This window comes from Rhineura floridana, chromosome 4 (genome assembly GCF_030035675.1).
Source record: "Rhineura floridana isolate rRhiFlo1 chromosome 4, rRhiFlo1.hap2, whole genome shotgun sequence".
Taxonomy (NCBI): Eukaryota; Metazoa; Chordata; class Lepidosauria; order Squamata; family Rhineuridae; genus Rhineura; species Rhineura floridana.
In genome coordinates this window covers 186,402,531-186,429,331 of record NC_084483.1, presented here as the reverse complement: position 1 = coordinate 186,429,331, position 26,801 = coordinate 186,402,531, and the positions used below count along the sequence as shown (strand labels likewise).

The 26,801-nt window shown below is 41.6% G+C and overlaps 1 protein-coding gene across 5 annotated transcripts in view; it reads left to right on the top strand.

Annotated features, from left to right (window-relative positions):
* RRP36 (ribosomal RNA processing 36) overlaps window positions 1-26,431 on the top strand; it is a 34,347-nt gene extending 7,916 nt beyond the window's left edge. For 3 of the 5 annotated variants that reach the window (XM_061625502.1, XM_061625504.1, XM_061625503.1), the window contains exons 3-8: window positions 16,279-16,417; window positions 22,307-22,373; window positions 22,692-22,796; window positions 22,944-23,018; window positions 23,181-23,298; window positions 23,961-26,431. In XM_061625502.1, the coding sequence (XP_061481486.1) occupies window positions 16,279-16,417; window positions 22,307-22,373; window positions 22,692-22,796; window positions 22,944-23,018; window positions 23,181-23,298; window positions 23,961-24,100 (644 nt within the window). In that variant the 3' untranslated portion in view covers window positions 24,101-26,431. Of the gene's footprint in view, window positions 1-8,305; window positions 8,391-9,115; window positions 10,971-16,278; window positions 16,418-22,306; window positions 22,374-22,691; window positions 22,797-22,943; window positions 23,019-23,180; window positions 23,299-23,960 lie in introns of those variants that run through there. The other 2 variants (XM_061625507.1, XM_061625506.1) reach the window with 2 other exon arrangements.
* Window positions 26,432-26,801: the final 370 nt, after the last annotated feature.

Here is a 26,801-nt window from a genome sequence, read left to right as displayed (position 1 = left end):
GAAATATAGAAAAAGATGTATGGAGAAAGGTTTATGTGGAAAGGCAGTGCTGCTTTTATAATCTTTTGTGAGCAGACAGACAAAATATAGATGTTGGTTGTGGGACAGAGAGAGAGAGGGAGAGAGAGAGACTGAGACTGCATTAGGAACATAGTCAGACCATTGGTCCATCCAGCTCAGTATTGTCTACGCTGACTGGCTGCGGCTCTCTAATGCAGTTAGGCTCTCTATTCTAATGCAGTAATTATGTATTTGTTTATGTATTTAATTTATATAGCACCATTAGTGTGTATGGTGGCTTACAGTCACACGAGCATACACACTTGCACGTGCGCACATGTATACACAGTCCTCTTACAATCTAAGATTCTATGTTGGGAGTGGTGGGGCTACAGTAGGACGATAGACGCAAGGGCAAAATGCAAGAATATGCTGTCATTTCAGTTATTTAGGCTTAGTTTCAGTAGGGACTACTTGGTTTCATGAGGACTAAGCGCTTAAGCAGACCGTCCCAGGCATAAGCAGGGGATAAATGGTGGAGTTGTGTGGGACAGGAGACCTTCAGATAGCTGATGATGATGGAGCTGATAGAGTGAAGCACTGAAATGTCACAAAGTTCAAGTGGGTTTACTCATGAGTATGACTAGCATTAGCTATCACCCCATATTAGTGGAAATGCAAGAATTTGGCTGTATTCCACCCTGTTTCAATGAGCACTCCTTTGCATTGTTACTGGTTTGGTGGCCCATAAAGCATGGCCTGGCACCCCAGGTCCTGCTCTCCAGCTTGCAATATTCCTGTCTTTCTTGTAGCAACCTAGTTGCACAATGTCGACTTATATGACAACTGGTTGCTATGGGATGATGGATAGTTGCACAAAGAAAGAGCTAAGAGCTATAAATATGTTGAAAGTATTGCAAATACAGAAAAGATGGCAGAATTATGGCATAGTGTTTTGAATTTGGGATGTCTGCATTTTTAATATAAAAAATCTTAAGAATGAAAAGCCTGAGGAAAGGTCTTAGTTGTCATAGGGCTATAAAGAGAATCTGGAGGGTTTTATCACCATTTTGTTTTATGGTGGTTATGTAGTGCTTTCATACTGCCTGGTACTTCCAAGAGATTCCAATCTATATTAGGCAAATGCTGGTGTTGAGAGGAGGAAAGGGAAAGGCGTGGAATGAGGTTTAATAATACAAATAAAAATGAATTATAGTGGGAGAATTCAGCACAGTGATTTGCAAAAAGACTTCATTGAGGAGGAATAGATGGAGCTGCCAACTGAGACAAGCTGTGGAAAGTGACTCAACCGTAGTTTGCACTGAATGTACATGGAATGCAGTTGCTCACCCCCACCCAAACATCCATGGGAAAACTAACCAAAGAAGCTAAAAGCCCTGGTTTGAATAATAATTTTTTTATTTGGCTTTTCTATTTGTACTGCACTTGTTTTCTGGAGAAAAGTATATTCCCATTGGTAAATGTTGCCATTAAACAAAATGGCTTCCTGCAGATTACACAAAAATTAGCACATCTTTTTGCTATTTAGCAGAGTACCCTGTGCCTTTGTCCATGTAGTTAAAGCAATTAAATACCTTAATATGCTTCGATGTTATTAGTTGCAGTCTTACAGTCTATTGACTTCAATAGGACTTACTCCCTAATAATAAAATATCCTCAGGATTCCAGCCTTAATATGTTAGGCAGCATTACATTACTAGACAATTTGGCATCTCAGATTTCAATACCTGTGTCTCAGGCCATGAATTGATCCAGCTGGTGAGTCTGACTTTCACTGGCTGTGAAAGGTTTGGGCTTTTTCATTGAGCTTGAGTGAGATTTAGTTTTGATAGCAGTGATTTTGCCCTTTCTTTGCACCAAAGAATAGGCCTTCCCTCTCCCATGTAGAAACCACGATATAGTGATGGCCTCCTACTTGGATGAATGGAATTGGATCAAATTGGATAGAATCATGGAGGAGGAGGATGCTGTCAGTGGCTACTAGTGTTTTATGGAGTTATAAGTGGCGTTTTTGTTGTTTTTACCTGCAGTTTTAATTGTGTTTTTATGTGCTGTAACCTGCCCTGGGAACTCATGGAGAAGGGCGGGTAAGCAACATAATAAGTAAATAAGTCTTGATGGCTATATTCCCTCCAGTATCAGGCAGGGCTGTGGAGTCAGTACGTCATACCTTCGACTCCGACTCCTCTATTTTTCTACTGTCTGACTCCAACTCCTTCATAAATGGCAAATGTATATTAACTAGTAATGACAAATTTACTGTAGTAAAATGGTAGCACAAGGCATTTCATCACCACCACGTGAATGCAGAGCTTGGAAATGTTACTTTTTTGAACTACAACTCCCATCAGCCCCAGGGATTGGGCTCGTGGGAGTTGTAGTTCAAAAAAGTAACTTTTCCATGCTCTGGATTCACGTGGTGGTGATGAAATGCCTTGTGCTACCATTTTACTACAGTAAATTTGTTATTACTAGTTAATATACATTTGCCATTTATGAAGGAGTCGGAGTCGGTACATTTCTACCGACTTTGACTCCACCCAAAATTGCTCACGACTCCCACTCCACAGCCCTGGTATCAGGCATGCAGTTTTATTTTATTATATATATTTTAAAATTTTGATTAGAATTTAATTCGATTTATAGTTTGAAATTTTTAAGGTCAACATGCTTTTAACATCTGATTTTATTGGTATTTTAAATGTATATTTTATGAAAACTGCGTAGAGGTTTTTCTGTTTTAGTGGTATATAAATCCTTTAAATAACAAAGGGTGGTATCCAACTAATTCGTTTCATTAGTGCAAAGATTTATGCTTGCACAGTGGAATTTCCCCCTCTCTTCCCCTTGCATGCCCCCTAAACCTTTTCTGGGGGTTCACCCGACCCTCTGAGGCAGATGGGGTGGGGAGCTCCATTGTTTAAGTGCAAATCCTTCCGCTTACCAAAAAAGTTAGTTGGATGCTGCCCAAAATAAACAAAATCAGAAGAAGTATGCTCTGGATCCCAGTTGCTGGGGATTACCCATGAGAAACTGCTATTTCCCTCATGTCCCGCTTGTGGTCTTCTCATAGGCATTTGGTTGGCCAGTGTGCAAACAGAATGTGGGTCTAGATAGGCCTTTGGTTTGATCCAGCAGGGCCCTTCTGATGCTCACTGCATCAGACTCTTCCTTTACCAAAGAACGGTTGTGTTTATTAAATCTGTATGACTGTATCAAACAACTCTTAACAAAAGAAGATCAGAATTTAAAGCGATTAAGCAAGGTATTCCAATTGCTCCCATATTTTTTTGGTTTGAAGTAATTATAATGTCCTTTCCCCCTTTTACTAGTGAACAGGGGGACGGTTACACTAAGCCTTCTACTTGCAGATTTGTGATTATATGAAACATTAGCGTGTGTTGGTTTTTACGGGGCACAGGCAGCACCTTATTAGGCATCCTGTCTTCCCCCTCCAAGCATCTGGGACAGTTGTGATTCACTTGGTTCTTCTATTTGGGCCCCATGTTTGTCATCACAGAGACTGCCTGCTGTGTTTAATAGTATGAGAAGGCCTTTAACAATGAAAGGAAGCAGATGACTGATGGATGAGTGAAGAGAGCTTTGAGGGTATAGGCCAGCCTTTCCCAACCTGGCGTTCTCCAGATGGTTTGGATTATAACTCTCATCCGCCCCAGCCAGCATGCTAGGGCTGATGGGAGGTGTAGTCCAAAACATGTGGAAGACACCAGATTGAAGAAAGCTGGTATAGGCAATTTGGGGTGTGTGTGTGAAAGAAGGATGCATGAAGCAGGAGAGTAAGGTAAAGTGTAGGATATAGGAAGAACAAATTAAACCAGAACTGTCGCTAGAAGCTAAAATGATGAAGCTGAGGTTATCCTACTTTGGACACATCATGAGAAGACAGGATTCACTAGAAAAGACAATAATGCTGGGAAAAACAGAAGCAAGTAGAAAAAGAGGAAGACCAAACAAGAGATGGATTGATTCTATAAAGGAAGCCACAGACCTGAACTTACAAGGTCTGAAAAGGGTGGTTCATGACAGATGCTCTTGGAGGTCACTGATTCATAGGGTTGCCATAAGTCGTAATCGACTTGAAGGCACATAACAAATAGGAAGAGGGAAGAAAAAGAATGGATTAAGCAGAGGGGAACCAAGATGTACAGCAAATAGGGTGGGAGAAAGCCTCTAAAAGGAGAAAATAAAAAAGGGAGAGTAAAAGCATGAAGATGTGGTAGTTTACATTTTTTTGATATACAATACATTAAATAGAAAATAGGTCACAGCGGACTGCAACCTAATAGCTTGCATAAAAATGTGCTCTGCATTAGAAATCGCAAGAGCAGGTCAGCCCAAGAATCCATCGAGAGTGGTGCCCTTTCTTTTGAGCTTGGGGGCTATTTCATACATGCTTTCTGTGTAAGAAAAGGTGTGTGCTCAGACTTCCTCATCCATATACTTGCAAGAAAAATAAAAAAAGCTTGCACTGCCCTTTAAGCAGTGGCTTTCACACTTTTTTTCTGGTAGGAAACGCTGTTTGTTGGACTCTGCGGGTAAAACATTGCACAGTTGTGTGGTTGCTTTTCTAAGTTCTTTTCTAACCTATTCAGTCAGATGAGAGACTCCTTTCTGGAAACAAGGCAGGTAGCATCGCTCTTAACACTGGGGTTTCAACTATAGATGTATTAAGAAATATATGTCTTGATTTATCTGTCAAGTTCTAACTTCGATAGTAGATACAGGACTATCCAAGTAGCTCACTGAGTTTCTCACTTCAGACATGTTTCTAAGATGTGTGTGTTGGAAGACTTCCAGAATTGTGCCAGTTGAGACAGAAATATTCCAGCTACAATTCAGACTGCCAGTGGTAACCCCTATATATTGTACCTGAATGTTTGAAGAACTGTCTTCTCCCATATGAACCAGCTTGATCACTAAGATCACTGCAGCAAAGATGCCTCTCTGGGGGGTCCCTACCTTCATCATTCATTTATCATTTTATTTGTATGCCGCCTTTCCACAAAACATTGTGCTCAAGGCAGACAAGGTGAACAGAAATACATCTCAAAAACAATTACAAAAACAATTTGCTAATAACAAAAAATAATAAAACAGTAACATAACAACAAATATAAGCAAATACAAGCAAAAGCAACTTTTTAATATTATGAACATAATAAAACAATCTTTAAAAACAAAGAAGAAGTAACCATTGATCCCGCCCCCCCAACCCCTACAGAACACAATCTACTATATCTGCTACAAAACTTCATTATTCTGAGTGGAGGCTTGTTTTGGAGGGACTGTCCAGGCAAGGCCCCAGTAGCAGCACGGTCTCTTTGTAAGCAGAGGTGTGGACTCCTCTCCTTGAACACAGGTATAGGCTTCCAAAATCACTTTGGGGTAAAAGAGGCAGGGCAGGTCTTTTCTCTGGCTGGCAGAGCTTCTGCAGAGAACTCCTGACCAGGTCTTCAGAAGTAAGGCAGGTGGTGATCATGAAGAGTGCCTTTTCAGTTGGCAGTGCTTTCCTCATATTGGGACTAGCGGGGTGTTGTGGTTCTGATCTGGGCTGCAGTAGGGGCAAAGGGTTAAAGCACCCATCCCACCAAACCCCATTCCCAGTCTGGCTCAGCTGACCCCACACCAGCTATTGATAAAAATGAACTATGCAAGGGCAAACTTTGTGACCAATTTTACGCCTAAGTTTGGCCTTGAGAATAGCTTTTCTGGAGAATATTTCATGGTTCTCTGTGTAACTTGTGGGGGTGTGGTTTCTAGTTTTAACTTTGCTTACTGTTTTTCCTGAACATTTCTTAATATTGTGATGGTAAATTGGAGTGCTTGACTTGTCCTCTTTTCCTTTCCATTTATTTTGCAGAACTTCCATTTCCTCGCTAAGCTAAACAACTCTATAATCTCTTCCCACGCGTCTGTCGTCATTTGTCTTTTTCCCTTTAATTAGTTTTAAACAGAGAGAATTGAACCGAAGATCAGCCTGAGGAGTGTGCCATTTATTTGTACAACAGCATAGGTTTTCAATTTTTATTTTTCATCCCCTTTCTTGTGCATTCATACAATTCTTTGTCTTTTTGTGACTGCTATTGAACATAGCAGAGAGGGTTTCATTGACTAGACCACAGTAGATCTCTGTTTCCCCCCTGAACCGTCACAGATAATTTAGCATCTATTAACTTTAGAGCACTTCCAATTCTTCTTCCCATTGTGTGCGATTCTGAATCTGCCAATGTTATTTCCCATCTGCTGTACTCTGCTACCTGTGCCATCTAGTTTGCTTAGTTCCTGTGAGTATTTCTCAGTCTCCTTAAGTCTTGAATAACTTTCCTTAAAAAACATGGTGGCATTTTTGTTTTCAATTGTATTTCAAGGGCGAGTTACATCATTTTTTAAATTAATTGGTACAGACTTCTCTCTCTGAAGGATTCATAGTCCAAGATATAAATAACCCAACACCTAGTAGCCACTGGGCTTTTCCCTCCAAATCTGATATTCAGATGTATACTACCTCTGATCCTGGAGGCTTTATTTAGCTGTTGTGGTTAATAGCAGTTGATAGTCCTAGCCTCCTGAGTATGTTTAATCCACATTTAAAAGCCATACCATTAATAATGTTATAAAGCTCCATCCTGTTATTCCCCCCCTTATGGCTCAGGCCAAATGAGTTTAAGAATAGCTTTGTTAAAAAATTGGTCTTGAGGAGGAAGAAATGGCTTAAACAACACTAAGTGAAGTAGGCTGATCAGCCATGAAAAATAGCATGGAAGAAACACAGAAAGCAATGGGAGCAAAGGTAAAGGAGGTCAAGGTGGAATGAGCAGAGAAATTCAGTTAGCTAGGAAGGTGGTGCTACAAGCCACAGATGATCATGGCAAGCCAAGGAGTTGGGGGAATTGAGATGATGTAGAACCTGTTCTTTCTTTTAGCCTTGTGTGAGTTGCTACTTTCACATGGGAGAATTCCTACATTACCATTTTTTTTAAAAATAACAGTCTTGTGGAACTTTTAAAGACAAATTTATTGTGGCATAAACTTTAATAGACTAAAGCCTAATTCATCAAATGCATGAAGTGTTGTATGACAGAAAGGGAGCAAAATAACCACCACATTGTAAATAGTGATGGCCAAAAGGCCATGATATGTGAGGGTAGCACTAGAACTCTGATATTTTTATATATGTGCAACCCAAATGTACCCAAGGAAAGATAATTGGAATGACCAACTTATGGTAGCCATCATGGTAATAAAGCCATATTTCTAAGTTAATTTAATACCTTCGTAGGAAAAAAACCCACAGTCCTGATTAAGCCCAAATGGAATAGAACTATATTTGCCAATTTCAACCTTGAGTTTCCCTTGGGTGTGAAACTGTGGTGATTTTGAGTGTTGGCAACATTGTGTTTTTGGAAATGGAAATATTTTCCCACTATTCTTTGACTTTTTTGGTCAGATTTGTGCCCATTTATTCTTTTGTACATATGGGCCTGTTTTCCTGTGTAGATGGCAGGTGATGGCATATATCTTGTTGAAGGATGATCATGTAAATATACCCTTGGTAGTATGGCTAATTTTATTAGGTCCTGTAATAGTGTTGCCTATTTGGATAAAGGAACAGAGTTGCCATTTAGATTTGTTGCAGGGTATAGTCCCTGGGTTTGCATGGTGTGTCTGTTACTATATAGCCATTATAGATCAAGAAATTCTCTGGGAGCCAAGGCCACAGGTCTGCAAGGAATGGATTGTCAATTGCTGATTATATGTTCAACTAGTCAAGATGGAACTGTAGGTGACAAGTAGTGTTATCACGTTCTCTTCTGAGCCTCTTCTGTTGGTGACAACTCCAGGGTACCAGTCTGGTTTGTCAATATGTTTCTTCACTTCATTGGGCAGATTATTGTAGTTTTCAGAATGCTTGATTTGTAAATTCTTCTTGTGTGAATACTTCATGTAAATCCTTCTGGTGTAAGTCTCTGTCCAAGATACTAGCCCAAATGCAGTTGTAATTTAGAGCTTGGCTGTGGGCAAAGGATATGGGGTGTTCTCTAGAGTCTAGATCAGGGGTTCCCAATTGTGGGCCATGGCCCACTGGTGGGCCTCAGCATGTTCTCCAGGTGCCCAATTCTTGTCTTTTTTTCTTGACAGGCATATGGCCACACCATTTTCGAGTTGTACCTGACAAAGTTGACAGAACACGGTATGACTCATGCAACTTGCATGAATCATACCGTGTTCTGCGTAGTGTTTGGTTTCTGGCAGTTGCTGACAACTTATTCACTTGTGTTTTGTGGCATGCTTGAGTCCAACGCGCGTGTCACTCTCTCATGTTTGTCACCTTCCAAGACACTATTTAGGTAAGTTATCTTGTTCATATATTTCATGGTAATAACTTCTATAGTGAAGAACATATATATGTTATAATACACATATATATGGTCAGGGCTGTGGAGTCGGTATGCCAAACCTTCAACTCCGACTCCTTTGTTTTTCTACTGTCCGACTCCGACTCCACCCAAAATTGCTTCCAACTCCACAGCCCTGAAAAGGGCTGTAAATGTCTTTTTAGTTCTCATAGGAGCATTTTTATCGCTGCCTGAATATGCGCTGATCTTGGCATGACAGCATTTGTCTTCATCTGGGTCCTGTGATACACTGACACACAAAATATTTTCCATCTTGAGTTATGGTGAAATGCTCAACTACAACTGACTTCATGGGAAGCTTCTTTGACATTTTGAATTTATATTTTAAAAAAATTGTCAATCAAAATTTATTTTGAAGTCAGAGTTGGTACATTTCTACCGACTCCTACTCCACCCAAAATTGCTTCCGACTCCATGACTTCGACTCCATAGCTCTGTATATGGTATAATATGGTGAAAAGATACATAAACGGGGTCATCCCTCAAGTAGCATCGATTCATTGCATGCTGATAAAAGATGTAGGGGCCATGCTACTCAAACTATTCCTGGATCTGAAATCCCATCTAATAGCTATGATCATATGTCTATTTTTTCTATTCCCTTCATTTTTTTTAGTCTTTTTTTTTTACATTATTTTTTATTTGCTGTTTCCTAGGTATTTCTAAGTTTTACTCTAGAAACCCTTCTGAAATGACAAAATGAGGATATGATGAGCAATACATAAAGTTTGGATTCACATCCTTCCATGATCGTGGAGAATTAAAGGGACAATGCGTCCTGTGCCAGAAAGCTCTCGGAAATCACTCTTTGTGCCCATCGAAGTTGAAGCTCCATTTAGAGAAGATGCATCCACAACATCAACATAAGGATGTGGACTACTTCAAACGAATGGAAGAGAATGTGAAGCGCCAGCGCTTGGATCAAAGTGGAGCATTGTTTCAGCAAGACAAGCGTCTTACGGAGGCTTCTTATGCCGTCAGCTTCCTCATTGCGCAACAGAAGAAACCTCACACAGTCAGAGAGACTCTGATCAAGCCATGTGCTCTGAAGATGGCTCGTATTCTGCTTGGAGAAGAAGCTGAAAAAAAGTTCAACAAAATTTCTTTATCGACTCCATGACTTCAAAGAAGTTCAAAGAAGGATTGCTGACTTGTCTAGCAACATAAAAGAACAGGTGATTGCTGAAATCAAAGACGCTGCATTTGGATTCTTCTCAATTCAGTTGGATGAATCCACAGATGCTTCATCCTGTTCCCAGCTTCTTGTCTTCGTTTGGTATGTGAAGGGTGATTCCATCAAGGAAGATTTCTTATTCTGCCGTTCTCTCGAAAGAAATACCAGAGCTGTGGATGTGATGGGAATAGTATCAGAGTTCTTTGACCATGAGGGACTGAACTGGCACAATCTATGTGGAGTGTGTACCGATGGCGCCCCAGCTATGCTAGGAGCAAAAAGTGGCTTCCAAACGCTTGTTCGAGATCGATCTCCAGGCATCATTGGTATTCACTGTCTGATTCATTGGCAAGCTCTTGCTTCAAAAACCCTCCCATCTCATCTTCAGGATGTTCTTGAACAAGTCATCAAAATTGTGAACTACGTGAAAAGCAGTGCTTTGAATTTCCGACTGTTCAAGCAGTTGTGCACAGAAATGGACTCAGAGCATACGAACCTGCTCTACTACAGCAAGGTGTGTTGGCTATCAAAAGGCAATGTTGTGACACGAGTGTTTGAACTCCAGGAAGAGTTGCAGAGTTTCCTTCAGATGCAAGAAAAGCACAAACTTGAAGCTTCCTTCCATGAAAAGCTGTGGGTCTTTTGCTGCACATACCTTCTGGATATTTTTGATCAACTGAACAGACTGAATCTAAAGCTGCAAGGAAAGGGAACAACTATCATTCAGTTCATTGACACTCTCAGTGCATTTATACAGAAGCTTGAAAATTGGAAACAAAAGGCTGAGGAAGGGAACTTTGCCATATTCAAATCTCTTTCAGCAGTCACTATTAATGATCCGTTGGATCCTGGCGTTGCAAAGGATGTTGTGACACACCTCAACTGTCTCCGAGAAGAATTTCTGCAGTACTTTCCAGAAATTGGGAGAGAAGGACTGGCGCTCATGAGGAATCCTTTTCTTGTTAAAGTCAGTGATGTCCAGGATGACCTGCAAGAGGAACTGATTGAACTTCAAAATGATTCTGAATGCAGAGATGTCTCTGAAGCTTCCTCTATCTATGAGTTTTGACCAAAAATGATGGGAAGCTACCCCAACATTGCAAAGGAATGCCTTCAGAAGCTCCTGCCCTTTGCAACGACTTATCTTTGTGAATCAGGCTTCTCAACGTTGGTACAGCTGAAGACAAAGGCTCAGAACCACTTTGAATGTGAGGCAGAACTTAGATGTGCGCTTTCTACAACAGAACCTAGGATTGGGAAACTGGTGCAGAAAATTCAGGAGAACATCTCTCATTAAAGTAGCTTCAGCTTAAACTGGTTTGAGTTTTTTTCCATCCAGCAGATGCCTGCAATGTTTTGTTTTCACATAGAAATTGTTCAAATGAGAAACATTGTTCCATTAAATACTTTTAAATTGAACTAAGTTGTGATTGTTGTTGACATTTCTTTGGTTTCAAAAAATTGCTCACCTATGATCCCCACTAGACCATGACATGTCAGGCCAAAAGCCAGTTGGGCCACATAGCAAAAAAAGTTGGGAAACACTGGTCTAGATGGTTTCTGGAAGTATATAGATGTGTAGCAGCCAATGGGTTTCTGGTATAAGATGGTATTTATATGTTCATCATGTGGTTGCACTGTGTGTGCAGATACAGAACATGCTGAATGTACCGGTCCATGCTGAGGATGACAGTAATAGCTGCTGAAGTCCTTGTGAAATTTCTCAGAGATCTTTCTTGGGAGTCCAGATGATGAAGATGCCATCATTCTTACTTGGTTTGGTGAGAAGTATTTGGGAACAGGAGGTAGTGCTTTTCTAAGTCAGTCATGAATATATATGGGCATGGCTATTGTTGACCCATGTGGGAAATCATGGCAGTGCCATAGATGTAAAGGTACAAACTGCCCCTATAACCACCTGAAATAATTGTGGGTGAAAGCAAAGAGGCAAAAGCTTAGGGGCCAAGTGTGCTATGGTGTTATCAGGGGAAATGTTCCCAATGGCTTGTAGCTTATCCTGGTGGGGGATGTTAGTGTACAGAGTCTTTACATCCATGGTTGTTAGCATAGCACTATTTTCCTTAAGAAGTCAAAGGTGTCTTTAAATAACTAAAGGTACTGGTAGTAAATGGTCTGACACATGTATTTTCAGAAATAAGTAGGCAGAGTTGCACTGGGAAATACATGAGAACTAACTGGATAAAATAGCTAAAAAGTTGGACTTAAACAAGAGAGCTTAGGTTTGTATCCTTGCTTAGTCACAAAGCTGCTTGGGTGAACTTGTGCCACTCGGTACGTCTTGGCCTAGAGTCTCCATATTCTGCCAACAAATCCATACCAGATTATGGATCCAAGATTACTTTCGCTGTAAGACTGACGTTTTCACATCAGTCATTACATGGTTGTCAGTCACCACACAAATATTTTGAGTGAATTAGTAACACTGCAAAAACACAATCCTTTAAAAAAATGTTCTAAAATAAATAAAAGTCAGTCTATTTTCTCACTTTTGAGAAAAGAGCCAAGGAATTGGATACCACATCAAGGTATGTACCAACATTAAAAGAAGCTACGTCAAAGCATGCATATAAGCATGTTACCATTTTCAGGTAAGAAGATGGACAATACTGGTAACACAGTGCACACAGGTACCTTTTTCAACATTTGATAGGAGTGCCCAGTTATCCACACATTGTGGGGTAAAGTTCTCATTTTTACCACAGTTAACACGTTTGTTAAAACCTCCTATTCATTTTATGTACGTCTCATAAATCTTTACAGTGGCCAGAAGTCTGCAAAGTATTGTGGAACCTGCACATACTCCCTGTATTACAGCATGTCTTGACCTAGCATGGACAACACTCCAAGAAAAAATTGGTGCAGCAACTCAAAACTTCCCACGGATCAAGCTAAATCCCAAAACCACATTGTATATCTATTACATTTCTCTCTCTAGATTTAACCATAACCGTTTGTTCCTTGAAATAATTTAGTTAGATAAAGTAGGATGAAGGATATTGACTGGTCCAGGTTCTAACCAAAGATAGCTTTGTGCCTGAGCAGGAATTTGAAACTATATTGCTCCAGTACAAGCCTCAAACTATACAGCACACTAGCTATTCTTAGCTATTTTCCTCCAAAGTCATATCTGCTGTAGTGCAGTGACTGGAGTATTGGACTGAGATCTAAGTTCAAATCCCTGCTCCATCACAAAGTTTACTGGGTGACCTTGAGTCTGTCTCTCAGCCTAATCTACCTTGCAGGGTTGTTGTGATGATAAAAATATGTAAGTATACCTCATCTCTTTTGGGGAAGAGTGAGATGATGATGATGATGATGATGATGATAATAATAATAATGCATTTTTCTTGTTCTTCTTGTGAGCTGTTCTGAAAACTGTCAGAGGATGACAAACAAATGCAATTATAAAGACTTTGTAATCAAGTTCCACTCATACTGGAGGATGGCAATCTATTATCCAGTGGCTTTTTTATATTGAGTTATCTGTTTGCATATATGCACAAGGAACTATTCTCTCATATAGGCAAGGTTCTCCACTCCCCCCAAAAAATGGCAGCCACCCTAAGCCGCTCTTTCCATTAGCTGCCCTCTCTCTGCTTCACAAACATGAGCTTAGCACAGTTTATAATTGTTGTTGCTTTTGTAGTTATAGAACCCAGACTTTGCCTTGGGCTGTCTAGATAGGAAGGGACCCAAACCAATCTGTAGGCCTTTATGTATTTGAAACAACCTTAATAAAATGATTGCCTTTTAAACAGCATACTGCTCTTTTATTTTGTTGCTGGTTCCCACTGTATTTTTTGCAATTGACATTTGTGAAAACTCCAAATGAATAATTGGGGAAGTGGGTAGGGGAGCAGGAACCAAGGGAGTATCGCAGTAAAACTGGCTGGTAAAATTAGAACAAGGTCCTAAAAATGTTATTTGGTGAAATAAGCAGGTGATTCATTGTAGCTCTAGCCACATAAAATAATGGATTTAAAATTTTGTTCAGAAATGGTGCTTAGATTGTGTTTGTTGCATCTTGCTTTTTTAACATGAAAGCTAATTACCAGTGTCCAGAAGGAATTTGTATACATCTCGTCCATGTTGTAAAAAGCTTTCCTCCCTTCGTCCTCTTACCTAATCCTCTGTATTCTGGAGTAGAAGGTCTTAGTTCCTTCCTGAGAACAGGACAGCTGATTGGATGGGCCAGTGGCTTCATCCAGTATGACAAATCCTGTATTGATGTCTGAGGTGGAATGTATCACTTGGCCTGTATTTGCAGAGGCTTTGCATCAAGAGCTTAGAGTCTTGCACTTTGCCCACCTATCCAAAGCACATCTGGGGGGAAACTATGATAATTCCAGACATTTACCATCAAGAAGGATTAAATGAGTGATTATATATTTGGCATGCCAGAACAGAGAGAGCACTAATGTTGGTATAGCTTTGTAAACATTTAAGCAAAGAGGACAAAGGGAAATGTCTGAATGTGAGGAAGAAGATAAAGCAAGAAAAGATCAAATGCACGCTTTCAACTTAAAATGTAGCTGTCAGTCAGACCTCTTCTCCTCTCCCCCCCCCCTTCAAATCCCTCCTTAAAACCCACAATTTCTATTAAGCCTTTGGCTTAATCTTTTGCTCCAGCTGAAACAAAGCAAAGTACCTCCAATGCCACTTGTGCAAATGGTGCCATCAGGACAGATGAACTGCCAACAACTCTGTAATAAGGTCATACTCTCTGTCTGGAGGTGTAGGTTTGAATCCCAAGTAGTAGAGCACCTACTTTGCATGTAGAAGATATTGGGGTCAATCCCAGGCACGAAAGAATTAAAAGAATCCAACAGCAGATGATAAAGACTTCTTTCAGAGACCCTAAAGACCTACTGTCAGGTAGAGTAAGTTATACTGGGCTAGATGGACACCTGGTATAAGGCAGATATAGTATAGTATAGTTCTGTAAATTCATTCCCTGCTCTGCTTGCATCTCCTATTCCTTCCTTCCTCTGATGTCTCCCTACCTATCAGAATTTAAATTGCCAGTATCGGTTGGTTTTACTTATTTATATTTAATCTGCAAAGTACCATTTATGTTGATCTTGATACATTAATCAACATCATGAGTTTTTGGACATTTTAAAAAATGTAACTGGCTGCCACAAAGTGTTAATGAAATGTGTCACGTGCAAACAGTTGTGCTAAAAGAGATGGGACTTTCCCTCAGCCTTAGGACAGCATCTGTAATGTGAAAGACTCTGTAGCAGTGTGAGAAACCAGGCCTGAGAGATCCCTTAGGTGGGGAAAACCTAAGGAATGATTTGTGCTATAGGAATGTCTTGACTTCAGAATTCTGTTTTTAAGCCAAGAGGAAAGTCAAGTACTTGCAGTATAATGGACATGGAAGAAGCTCTGAATTGCTTCTTTTGGAGGAGTGCTGACATTTCTAGTGCATTCCTAAAAAGTGCTAAGCACCTCCCCACTTTTTGTGTACATGCGAATGCAGCATGGAAGAGCACCGTTTTGAAACTGAAACTTACACTCAGAACATTAGTAGACTGAAGATACAAGCCAAAACTGGTTTACACATCAGATATGAAAACGCTCTTTTCCTAGATAGTGAGTCTAGAATGACTACTCTGGTCCTGTATTCAGAAATGTGAAAGGAGATTAGAATGACCACAGCACATGGAAACTTGTAACACTCTACTCTCTTCAACTACCCAGCACGTGTGAATGAAAGACTTGTTAAAAGCTAGCTAATTTGTATTTAGATATTGGCCGGTACTTTTGGCATGGTGACTAAACACTGAAACCAACTTTGGGTGACTTTTGTTTTGGCCCTAATGCGTTAGTTAAGGCTGTGACCATAATTCTACAGGAATGCTGGAAAAGCGCAGAATGTTGTTATTGACCACGTTATTCAACTTCTTGACAATCTCCACTAGCGATGTGTGAAGTCCCAGAGAAATTCAGAAAAAAACCAGGTTTCTCTCCCCCTCCCCCGTTTCGCCTCATTTCCCCCCAGTTTTTTTTCCTGGGCCTTCACATTTCTAATCTCTACCATTTGTTTCAAAAAAGGATTTTTTTGGAAGACTCCAAATTTTTAGCCCTTTTGACAGTCCTTCTGACAGTCCTTCCACGCAACCCCAGTACACATGGGTCTCCTTCACCCACTAACTGGGAGTGACTTCCCCATATTGCTGCCCCATGCAGCTCCAGTGTGAATTCTGCACATGTGTGCCTGGGGCCTCTTCCCATCATAGGTGTTTCCCTCCAGGTGGGATGGTGTTTGGGTTGGGAAAATCCGCAGGATAGGCCCTGCGACGTGTAACCCAGCCACATGGGACAGCGTCATTTGCCAACAACTTGGTGTGTGAAGGGGCTGTGGGATTGGGCAGTGTGTGGATGTGCCCTCAGAGGAATTAAGGAGGAGGGTCTTATGATGTCAGTCTTGCCACTTGTGTGGATCACAGGATGTTTAGGTGCCTGCAGAACAGGGAGGCAGGGCCTATCAGCTTGAGTGCAGAAAAGATTGCAGCATTCAGCATGGCATGTAGAGAGTGAGAGAAAAGAAGGCTTTGACTGTTTAAAAACTGACATGCGTGTGGGGTGTGTGTACCTCTTGTTTTATCTTTTCCACAGAATGGTCTTCAATGTCTTTTGAGGAGCTGCTGCAGTTGAGAAACCGGGTTGGGACCAAGGCTTATCAGCAGATGACTACTGGGAAAAGAGCAGCAAACGTCACAAGAACAGCGAAGAGGCAGTACCCAAACAAACATGGGTAAATGTTTTTCCCTGCTATGTATTTCCAAAGGAAAGAGCACATCTGTCTGTGCTCCCTTGGGCTCCAGTGAAGTCTGCATGAGAGGAAGCTCTGAACTTGTTTGCTCTGGAGTAAGCCTTCCCATGCATAGAATTGTGCTGTGAGCCCATTTCTGCTTAGAGATTTCTAATTTGCCGTTGGAGAGCTATTAGAGCAGAAGCATTCAGCCTGGAAAGAAGGAACTGGGTTTTTAACCAGAGGGTCCTTTTGCAGATGTTTCTGTCTTCATGAAGGTAGGTGGCTTTCTGGATAGCATGGACTTCCCTGAAAAACTAACAGCCTAAGTGTCCACTTGACAGTCCGCACCACTGAATCAGCTACTGGCTCTCGATGCACTTTTCTGACCTGACCTGGCTGTGACTAATTTATTTCCTTCTTTCTGAGCCTCTCTGGGATCCTTCTATGTGGTGACTTGGATCCAGCTTGTGTTCACAGCACCTCACACTTTGATGCATTCTGTAAAATGTCATCCGTGTGATCAGTAATTTAGACATGAAAGCAGACAGGCATGCAAATGGATCACCGTGGTCCCTCCTCAGACTCCTCCCTGCAGCTCTCTACATTTTAGTGTGTGTTGTTACCCTTTGTTCATAGTCCTGGAGCTGGGTTTCAGTCCTCATAAGTGTGACATCCAAGGCAATGTAAGCAGACATCTGCTCTTTACTTCATTAGTTCTTTCTCATTTGTTTTCAACTTTCAGTTGGAAGCCGTCTCTGTTTCTCTCCTCTCTCCCCACACCACCCTGTATTAATATCTTGTGTTGTTATTTCATCTTCTACCAGAGGCTCTTGCTGGCTTTCCAGACAATACTATAAGCTTTTCAAAATGCCTCTTCTATTATGGGTTACTTATTTCTATTTTTAGCTCTCCAAAGCCTTTAGGGAGATGCTTTGTACAAAACCCCAGTGTAGCTGGAGTCAAATCAGCTAGGTGTCTGTCTGTCTAGAAGGAACCATCTTGACTTCAAGGTAATACTCCACAAATTCCGATTTGTTCAGTGGTTCATTCTTGAATGAAATTGGATTCGGAAGCAACCCAACACTGTGATTTTTCCTGAACAAAATTTATAAAATCTTTTGCATACTGATTGGAGGCCAGTAGGTTATAAAAAAATCTAGGGGTGTCCGAAGTCCTGTAGGAACCTAGCTGGTGTATGAATTCCCCCAGGATATCTGGAATGACAACTCCTGTCCTCCTCCTGCTGTGATCCATTCTGGATTGTGTACAACAAAGTTGTCCCGTTAGTGCAAGGACTTTCACCTGCGCAATGGGACTAATTTTCCCTGTGCATACCCCCACTGAAAAATCTGCTCCAGAGGGATGGAAGACACTGGAACAGATTTGGGGGTTGTACAGGGAGAGGAGAGGGAGAGAAAGTCCCCTTGCACAGGGCAGGAGACTTTGCACTAATGGGACAACTTCATCGGGTACGACCCTCTGTGTTTCTTATCTACCTGCTGCAGAAAGCAGGATTCCATTTCTACTTCAAAACCTGTGGAGGAGGAGGGTAAGGAATTGTATTACTGCAACAGTGGGACAGAGGACTATTCTAAAATAATGCTTTAACAGGCTCAGGGATGCAAAACAATAGATACAGCATCCTGCTCAAGAGCTGGCAGTTCTACCTGTGGGACTCCATTATACTGTCACAACTCTAGTAAGGGGGTGCTGTCTTTACAGCTACCTCATAAAAATATCATTAACTTCATCTAGCTCTTCACAAGCTGTTGTTTCAGATGATGAGTTTGCTTGTTTTCTTCAGCCATCATAATATTAACATTTTCCAGTTCTCCAGATGGGGTTTGGTGTCTGCTCAAAAGGCTACTTCTTAAAGAGCCATCTCTTTTCTGCGACTAGCTGCATGTGCTGCCTTTGCTGCTGTGCCTGAAGGCTATGGTATAAAGCTGTGGCTTGTACAAAAGGAGTGTGACGTTCGTTAATGTCACTGTCAAATAGGCTACAGGTGTCATATTTTCAAAGGATTTATACAGCGCCTCACTAAATATTTATGTTGGCATAGGGATGGTGTCACATCAGTCCAAGAAAATAAAAGACACAAAGTGGGTGATACGGCGATGTTACTGGATCAATTTGTTGTGAGAGAATTTTCCAGGTTCCCAACAGTTACCTGTTTTGTCTCTTTGGATGATTAGCTGGAGTGGGTTGAAAATGCTTTTGAAGGTGGTAAGCCAATGATAATGCTATATGGTAGGATGTAATGGAGAGAGGTAGCAAGTATAGTGCTGCAACTGTTCTTTGCTAAAGTGGAGCCCTTGTTGGAACTCTTGCTTTACACCAGTTTACTATAGTACTTACTGCTTTTCTATCCTGCTTTTCCATTGACATGCTAAAAGCAGCTAACAAAATGTAAAATTGCACAAAGCAGTTGGAACAGATACAATTCTAACGTACACAAGACAAGAGTGGTGCTTAGTATTTTTTTATTCATTTCTGATCACTTTTCTTGTAGAAGTAAAAGGTTTGAACAGTAACTTTTGTTATTCATAAATATAAAGTTTAAAAACACAACAGTGCTAAAGCTAATTTAACATCAAAATGGACAGTACTGTCTTCAAGTCGATTCCGACTTATGACGACTCTATGAACAGGGTTTTCATGAGGCTGAGAGGCAATGACTGGCCCAAGGTCTCCCAGCGAGCTCCATGGCTATAGTGGGGACTCGAACCCTGGTCTCCCAGGTCGTTGTCCAACACCTTAACCACTACACCACACTGGCACACATCAAACTACAGGTGAAAAGCTTTGCCAAATATGGTTTTTTTTAAAGGGAAATCTTCATAAATTATAATTAGTCTGGGCATCTTTTGTTCATCACCTGGAAAAGTGTCCCATAAAACAAAAGCAATTATTGAAAAATCCTACCCCTATCAGTTGGTGCTTCTCTCAGAGCAGAGTCTCCATTGTTGATTTTTACTGACAAACCAGTTCATTTGGGGACACTTCCTTCCTCTGCACCCAGGCTATTTAGGACTTGGGGAAAAAATAACTTTTTTAAAAAAACATGGGCCACTACACCACACTGGTTCTCTGGGCATAGCAGTCAATTGATAGTAAGAGTAGATCCATCTGCCACCACTGCTGCATAATCTCAGTGGAGTTTCTCACCATTAATAAATGGGTTGCTTCATTTTGCACTAAGAACAGCTTTTGAATGCTCTCAGGGGAAGCCCCAGATACAGCCTGTTGCAGTAGCCAAGCCTAGATATTACAAATGGGTGGGTGATGGTTTCCATAACTTTGTGACCCTCCAGTTGTTACTAGACTACAGCTGCCATCTTCCATGACTGTGCTAGTGGCTGGGACTGATGGGAGCTGGAATTCAACAATATCTGGAGAGCCAAAGGTTTTCCACCCCTGCTTCTAAGTTGCAGCTGCAGCTAGTGGATCAAGTGCTGAGGATAAAAAGCAGTTCTGGATACTAGAGAGATTTTGGGCATCCAAAAGTAGCTTAGGGTTGTTCCACTTCTAGAGAGATGGCAGTGTCATTCGTATTGAAGCCAGGTTTACACGACTTTCAGCCTAGAGATGAAAAAATGCCATTTGTACAATAGGATTGTTTGTTTAAAAAGGTCAGTTGGGTAACGTTGTTCAGTTCAGAGTAATGCACAGAAGAAAATGAAAGATATAATCCTCAACTTTCAATTCACTGTGATATACAAATAAAGGTTAGGGACCAAAATTTCAAACAGAAATCTTGCCTTTGAAAAGCAAAATCTAGTTAGAGAAGAGATTTTTGTTCAAAACTTTGGCCCCTAACCTTTATTCAGAGGAGTATACGTGTAATGAGTTGTCCTGCAATTCTGAGGGAAAGTATGCTTTCTAAAAATGTAATGAATGCAGGTGGAAAGGGGACAAAATGCTAAGAACACTTAATTAGATGCACACAGCCTGGGAAGCTTTTTTTTATTAGTGCTTTTTTCTCTTTTACACACGGATTATGTAATTAATTTGCCATGCGATGATTGCAATCATCGCAGTACAATCAGTCTATCAGAATCCACCTACGCCAATAGAATTGAAATGTTTTCTTTAGTTTCCAATTTTATACCCTCTCATTCTGCGTGTTAGCAAAGTGGCTAGTAGATGTGTGGATGCGTGGATAGCCAAATAGAGGGTGGAGGGCAGGATACGCAAGACGGTGTCTACTTGCCCTTGCAGAAAAATGTTGAGGGTTGAGACGACCCCCTGCTTCTCCCCCCCCCGCTCTCCTCCCCAAACGGAAGTGGATATAAGCTGAATAGGGGCACTCCCTTTATGTTGCCAGGGGAATGTTGTTGGCAGGGAGCAGCCATTCAGGCGCTGGGCTGAGGAGAAGCGAGAGGCTGCTGTTTGCTTTCCTTCAGCTGGGGACTGAAGTGAGGTACCATAATTTAGTGACAGAGCATCTGCTTTGCATGTAAAATATCCCCAGTTCAGTCCCAGGTGCCTTCAGGTCAAGCTGGGGGGGAAAAACCTGTCTGAAACTTTGGGGAGCTACTGCCAGTCAGTGTAAATAAGACTGAGCCAAATGCGCAAATTATCTGTCCCAATTGGAATAAGACAGCTTCTGTAAACCTGTGACTTAGTGGGTGGTAGAATGTGGCTCAGTGAATATGCACTGAACGGGATTCCTTTGAAAGGGGAATTGGCCTTTTAAGGGAAGCCTTTCTGTGAGGCCTGTTTCCCCCCACTTTCACCTGTGAAATTATTTATTTATTTATAAAGTATTTATATAGCCCTCTCAGAATCAGGGCAGTGTACAGCAACATAAAAAAAACTTGCAAAAAAGTACAGAACAGTCTTTAAATATGTGCAATATTTATCAGCTACAGACATCTTACCAATAATATCCATATCCTCACTTTCTATAGCAGGGCAGGAAGCTTTCATAAGTAGAGTCGTCAATTGAAACTCTACAGTGCAAATCCTTAGCATGTATACTTGGAAGTAAGGCCTATTATGCTCAGTGGGATTTAGAATTACACAGTTGTGCTAAGGCAGCCTTTTCCAACCGGTGTGCCTCCAGATGTTGTTGGACCACAACTCCCATCAGCCTCAGCCATTGGAAATGGTGGCTGAGGATGATGGGAGTTGTGGTCCAACAACATCTGGAGGCACACCGGTTGGGAAAGGCTGTGCTAAGGATTACCCTGTAGATTTAAATTATGAGGGGCAATTTTATTCTGTGGGATAAGAGTACTGTTGGCTGAGGCTGTGTTTCCCCCAGAGTGTTACTGAAGAAAAAGTTGATATGAAAGAGTGGTTTTCTTGTTAACAGTGAATGGTAACATACAATTCAGTAAACAGAACTTACCTTGTATTTCCTTCAATATCTGAAAAAGGCATCATATTGAGGCTCTAGTATTTAAAGGTAATGATTAATCAATAATTGGGCAAAAGCCAGATTATTTATCAACTAAAATTTATAATCTGTTGACAGCTCTTAATGTAAACATAGCAATAAATATAAGGAAAATATGTACTAATTATGTAGTCAGCCCTAATATGTATTATAAATTCTTCTTATTCCAATAAGTTTGTGTCCAGTCCTGCATTAACGGACTTTTCTCATGTTCTCTTCTCTTGTTAAGAGTTTTGTAATGAGTAAATATACACTTCACTTTCCAAGCCGCTTTCAGTTCCTTTACATAGCAGTCTCTAGTTTCCCAAAGCTCACTGAAGGGCATATTTTGACTTCTTCTAGTGGTCAACGAAAAACAACCAAACCCTGGTGTGGCATTCATTTGATTTTTGCATCTTGAGTGATGGTTCTGAATATCAAGCCACCCAAGGCTAGGAAATTCCTCCAGTCTTCTCTTTCCGATGTGTGTGTTCTCTCTCCCACAGGCCTCTGGAAATTTCAGCGAAGAAGCCAGTCCCCTTTCTGAGACGAGTCGTGCCGGTTAAAAAGAAGGTGAGTAGCCTGTTGCCTGTGGACAGAAAGAACTGGAAGAGAAAGGAAAAGAAATGTATTTGACTAGGTCAACTGAAAGCCACTTGGAGGGGATGAATGTAACAGAGTCTGTGTGATGTTTGAGAAGGACATTGACTTAGTAAGCAGCGTATAGCACAGTGCTGCATGAGGCGAGTACCAGCAAGTGTGACAAGAATGATACCAGTTCTGCTAGGCTTGCTTCCAAAAGACAGAGTAATGATGGGTGCACGAGAAGAGAGAAACTACTTCTTGGCATTGCTTACCTTTTAGTGCTTGCGTCACTTTCCTCCTTCACAGTTACCTCGAGACCCACGCTTTGATGACCTCTCTGGGGAGTATAAGCCAGAAGTTTTTGAAAAGACCTATGCTTTCTTGAATGACATCAGGAAGAAGGAGAAAGAGGTAATGGCTGCAGCGGCTCATCTTGCGGGCGGCCTGCATACAAGAGGGGAAAGCCTCAAATTGACTTCCCTCTTTTCCTAAGTATTAGATTGAAAGGTAACTTCCTTGAAGCGTCCGTCAGCACTTACCCATCTCTTTCTCCTGCAGGTAGTTCAGAAGCAACTGAAGAAAAGTAAAAATGTAGAACAACAGAGCAAGTTGCAGCAGCTCCTTAAGCAAATGGTGAGTTGGTGTTGTGGTGAATTAGGACCAGCTCATGTTTCCTTTGGAGATGTGGGAGGCAGGCAAAAGCAGAAAACTTTAATGAGGCAAATGAGATTGGGGAAGAGGAGAAATCGGGCTTGCCTTGGAATGGTGGCAACTTGCCCATCTTTGCTTTTTTAGACACAGCAGGAGGAAGTACAGAGACGTCGCCAGAGGGAGAGAGAAAAGGACCTTGCCTTGAAGAGGCAGCAGAGGGAGCTGGCCCAGCAAGGAAAGAAGCCCTTCTATCTAAAGAAGTGTAAGTGTTGATCACATGAAGACAGAAGCTGCAGAGATGGGTCCTTGACTTTAGTACTATCCATGTTGCACCAATACATGCTGTCAATGGGGGAACCTGTGTCTGATGTTTATGAGTTCACAGCAATCGAATACTAGTGTCTGCAATGCTGTGACACTTAAACCAAACACAAGGAAGGACTCGTTGTAGTTCACAGCCTGTTGATTACTTCAGACAGGTCTTGATGAAGGCAGGAAAGAGGCTGACAAGAGCAGTGTTTCTGGGTTCTCGTCTTGGTTTTCCCCAGAACTGTGACCTGATAGTCTTGTTCTGACACTGTTTACTTTCTGTAAAGTAAAAAATTTATGAAGTATTACTCTCCTCTGCTTGGCTTTTGTATTTGAGACAGCCAACATTGCCACTTTGAATGGAATTCTCCCTTCCTGTGTTCACTGGATCTAGTTCCTGAGGAATAATGCAAAGCAAGGGAACTGAATGGAAAGTGTAGACATCCCTGTAGTCAAAACTTGGATATTTGTTTATTAGGGAGTCTGTTAAAAGATTGCAGTGATGGAAGAGAACTGGGATTGGGGAAGGGAGCTGGAGTTTGGGATGGGAATTGCTAGTGATGTTATGAATGGTGCTGGCTTGCATTCAGACCACTTTCCCCTTGTGCTTTGCAGCTGAAAAGCGGAAATGGGAACTGGCTGAGAAGTACCAAGAGCTAAAGAAGAGTGGGAAGTTGGAGAGCTTCCTGAGCAAGAAGTGGAAAAGAAATGCCGCTAAGGACAAAAGAAGGCTTCCTTTTAGTAAAGATGTGTAATACATGCCATTTTGCAGGTAGCTTTATGATAGGTGCAGATCTGCTGCTGCAAGGCAGCACCCAACAGTCCCACATTCCTCTGCCTTATTGCCAGGAGCACTCCCATCCACTGAACAAGAAAGCATTTGAGCAAAATTAATTGGTGGCATTCCTGGCCTCACAGAAGTCTTCATCTTCTAAGAGCTATCATCCGTTGAGAAGGGGAACAATTGTATCATTGGCCAGATATCTCCTCCTCCTTCCAGGGACCAGCCTCCCCATGTGTGTGCACGTACACTCACTCTGCATATCCCAAGAAACAACCCCCTTGGATCCCACCCCTAGTTTCTTTCACTATGCCACCTGTGTCGACTTGGAGGCTCCTCTGTCTTCACCCACCATTTTTCCCCCTGCTCCTACTTATTAGTGCTGCCTGACTGTATTCCCAGCTGTTTTCTTTGCACCTCACTGTGGAGACTTAAGAGAGTTTCCCAGTTACCCATTTACCTTAGTTCCTTGCATAAATACTGCACAAGCCAGAATCTTCCGTAAGGCAACAACACCTCCCTGTTTACAGCTTTCCATATGGGAGAACAACAAACAGCACAGTGAATTCTGCTCTTTAGGAAAGCACAGTTCTCTTTTCCAGCCTGCTCAGACTCTGGCTAGGAGCAACTGGTTTCTTTTGCTATGAATGTCCAGGATTCTAACATTGGACTGGCCCATGGGCAGCTTCCTAGAGATTTTGTATTAAGAAGCCATGTGAAGTCTCCGTACTGGGTGAGAGTGAGTTTCATTTTGACAGAGCTCTTCGGATCACATACTGGTGACATGTTCTATTGCAACATTTCACTGAACATAACTTGAAGTAAAGTTAATAATTTTATAAAAGCAAGCTTCCTCTTTGAGGAGCAGACGCTCCTTACATGAGAGCTCATTCATAGGGCAGTTTATTTCATTAGTGCACAGACATTTTCTCATAGGATTTGTTCTCCCTCTCAGTATGGCCTGATGTTTTCAGCTGGTAGATTACTACATTCCAGAGAAGCAGATCACTTTCTGGTTTTTATCTCTTGTTCCAAATATTGTCAGTCCTTTAGCACTTGCCCTTCTCGTTCTGTGCTTCTGATCCAACTACAGTTGCTTTGTATCCTTGTCAAGTGCAAAAAAACCCCCAACCTTTTCTGGATGGACAGGGCAATTTTGCAGGGGCTTTACTGCGACATAAGGAACAGACTTCTCCATCTGGCCCTTTGCATCTGTGTCTTTGTGCACTGTGCAATTACTATCTGAAGCTACCTTTATATAGAATCAGACCAGCTTGTTTTCCATACTCTGCTAATCCAGGAGTGCAAGGATGAAAGAGGTATACCGAGTATCAAACCTCACCCCCCTTCCCCACTAGAAATCCTACTTCCAGCCCTCTGGTGTAGCATATAAGAGCAGCCCTGCTGGATTAGATGAAAGGTCTGTCGAGCGCAGCGTTCTGCTTGTTACACTAGCCAACTGGGAGCCCGCAAGCAGAGCATGCAAGCAGCAGTTCTGTCCTGCTGTTGCTCTCCAGCAGTTGGCTGTTCAGTGGCATATTGTCTCCGATTGTGGCTTCAGAGACTTCACCAGCCATTGCACCCTCGCTCATCACTCCAGTCTTCATGTCTAGGAAGTTGCCTTTTTTTTTAAATGGAAACTGGGAATTATTTATTTTTAGCAAGAGGCTGAGTCCTGTACCCAGAATCTAAGGTTATACGTCCCCAGTCCTGTCACAGAATTCCTATAAACTGTTGCTCTGGGACTGAAGAGCTGAGAAGAAGCACACACTGGTCTCTGCCACTGACTTGGGAACCAAGGGCTATTGGGAGGCTGCACCACCCCTCCCGTTTGCCCAAGGAGGAACAGCATTGTAAGGAGAAGACCAGCCTGGCTTCAGCCACAGAGGAAGGGGGCAGTTTCAGGGAATTTGCTTCTCCTGCCAGTAAGAAAATTCTGCTCCAAATTCTGCTAGTGGCCCTGGGATTGCAAAGTAGAATCGTGCTCTGGCCCCATTAATCAAAAAATGGTGGCTGGGGTATGTGAGTGTGTGTTTGGGGGCTGTTTTTTCATTTGTTTATTTTTTGTATTCCTCTTTCAACAAAGCTTTTAAGCAGAGACCTCATCCTAGTCTGCATCTGTGCTGGAATTGCTTTTTAAGATGTTTTAAAGTTTTTTTTTTTAAAAGATGTTTGAAAGATTTTTGTTTTAATATGTTTTAAAGTGCTTTTAGTGTTTTTGTTTGATGCCCTGGGCTCCCTCTGGGAGGAAGGGTGGAATATAAATTTAATAAATGAATAAATAAATATTATTTATTATAACCTACCTTGAGAATCATTTGATTGAAAGGTCCAATACAAATTTTCTAAATAAACAAAAACCCAAATAAAATAAAAATCTTAATTCTCAGCTGTAAGTCATCTTTATTGTAATTTCACAAAGAGAGAGAGAGAGAGCGCACTACTGCTCCCAGAAGGCAGTTCCCCAGAGTTACGAGAGCGTGTTGGGGAGGTGGAGAGGGAGATGTTTCTGGACTGTACTGCCAGCAGTTGCTTGCACTCCTTCCTGGTGCTGGGTTGTAAATGTGAAGCACAGGACACTTACCAGGGTGGAAGGTCATGTCCTTTATTATTAGTATTTATTAATAATTACACTTATAAAATCACCTTGGGAAGCTGGCCACACACATTGCTTC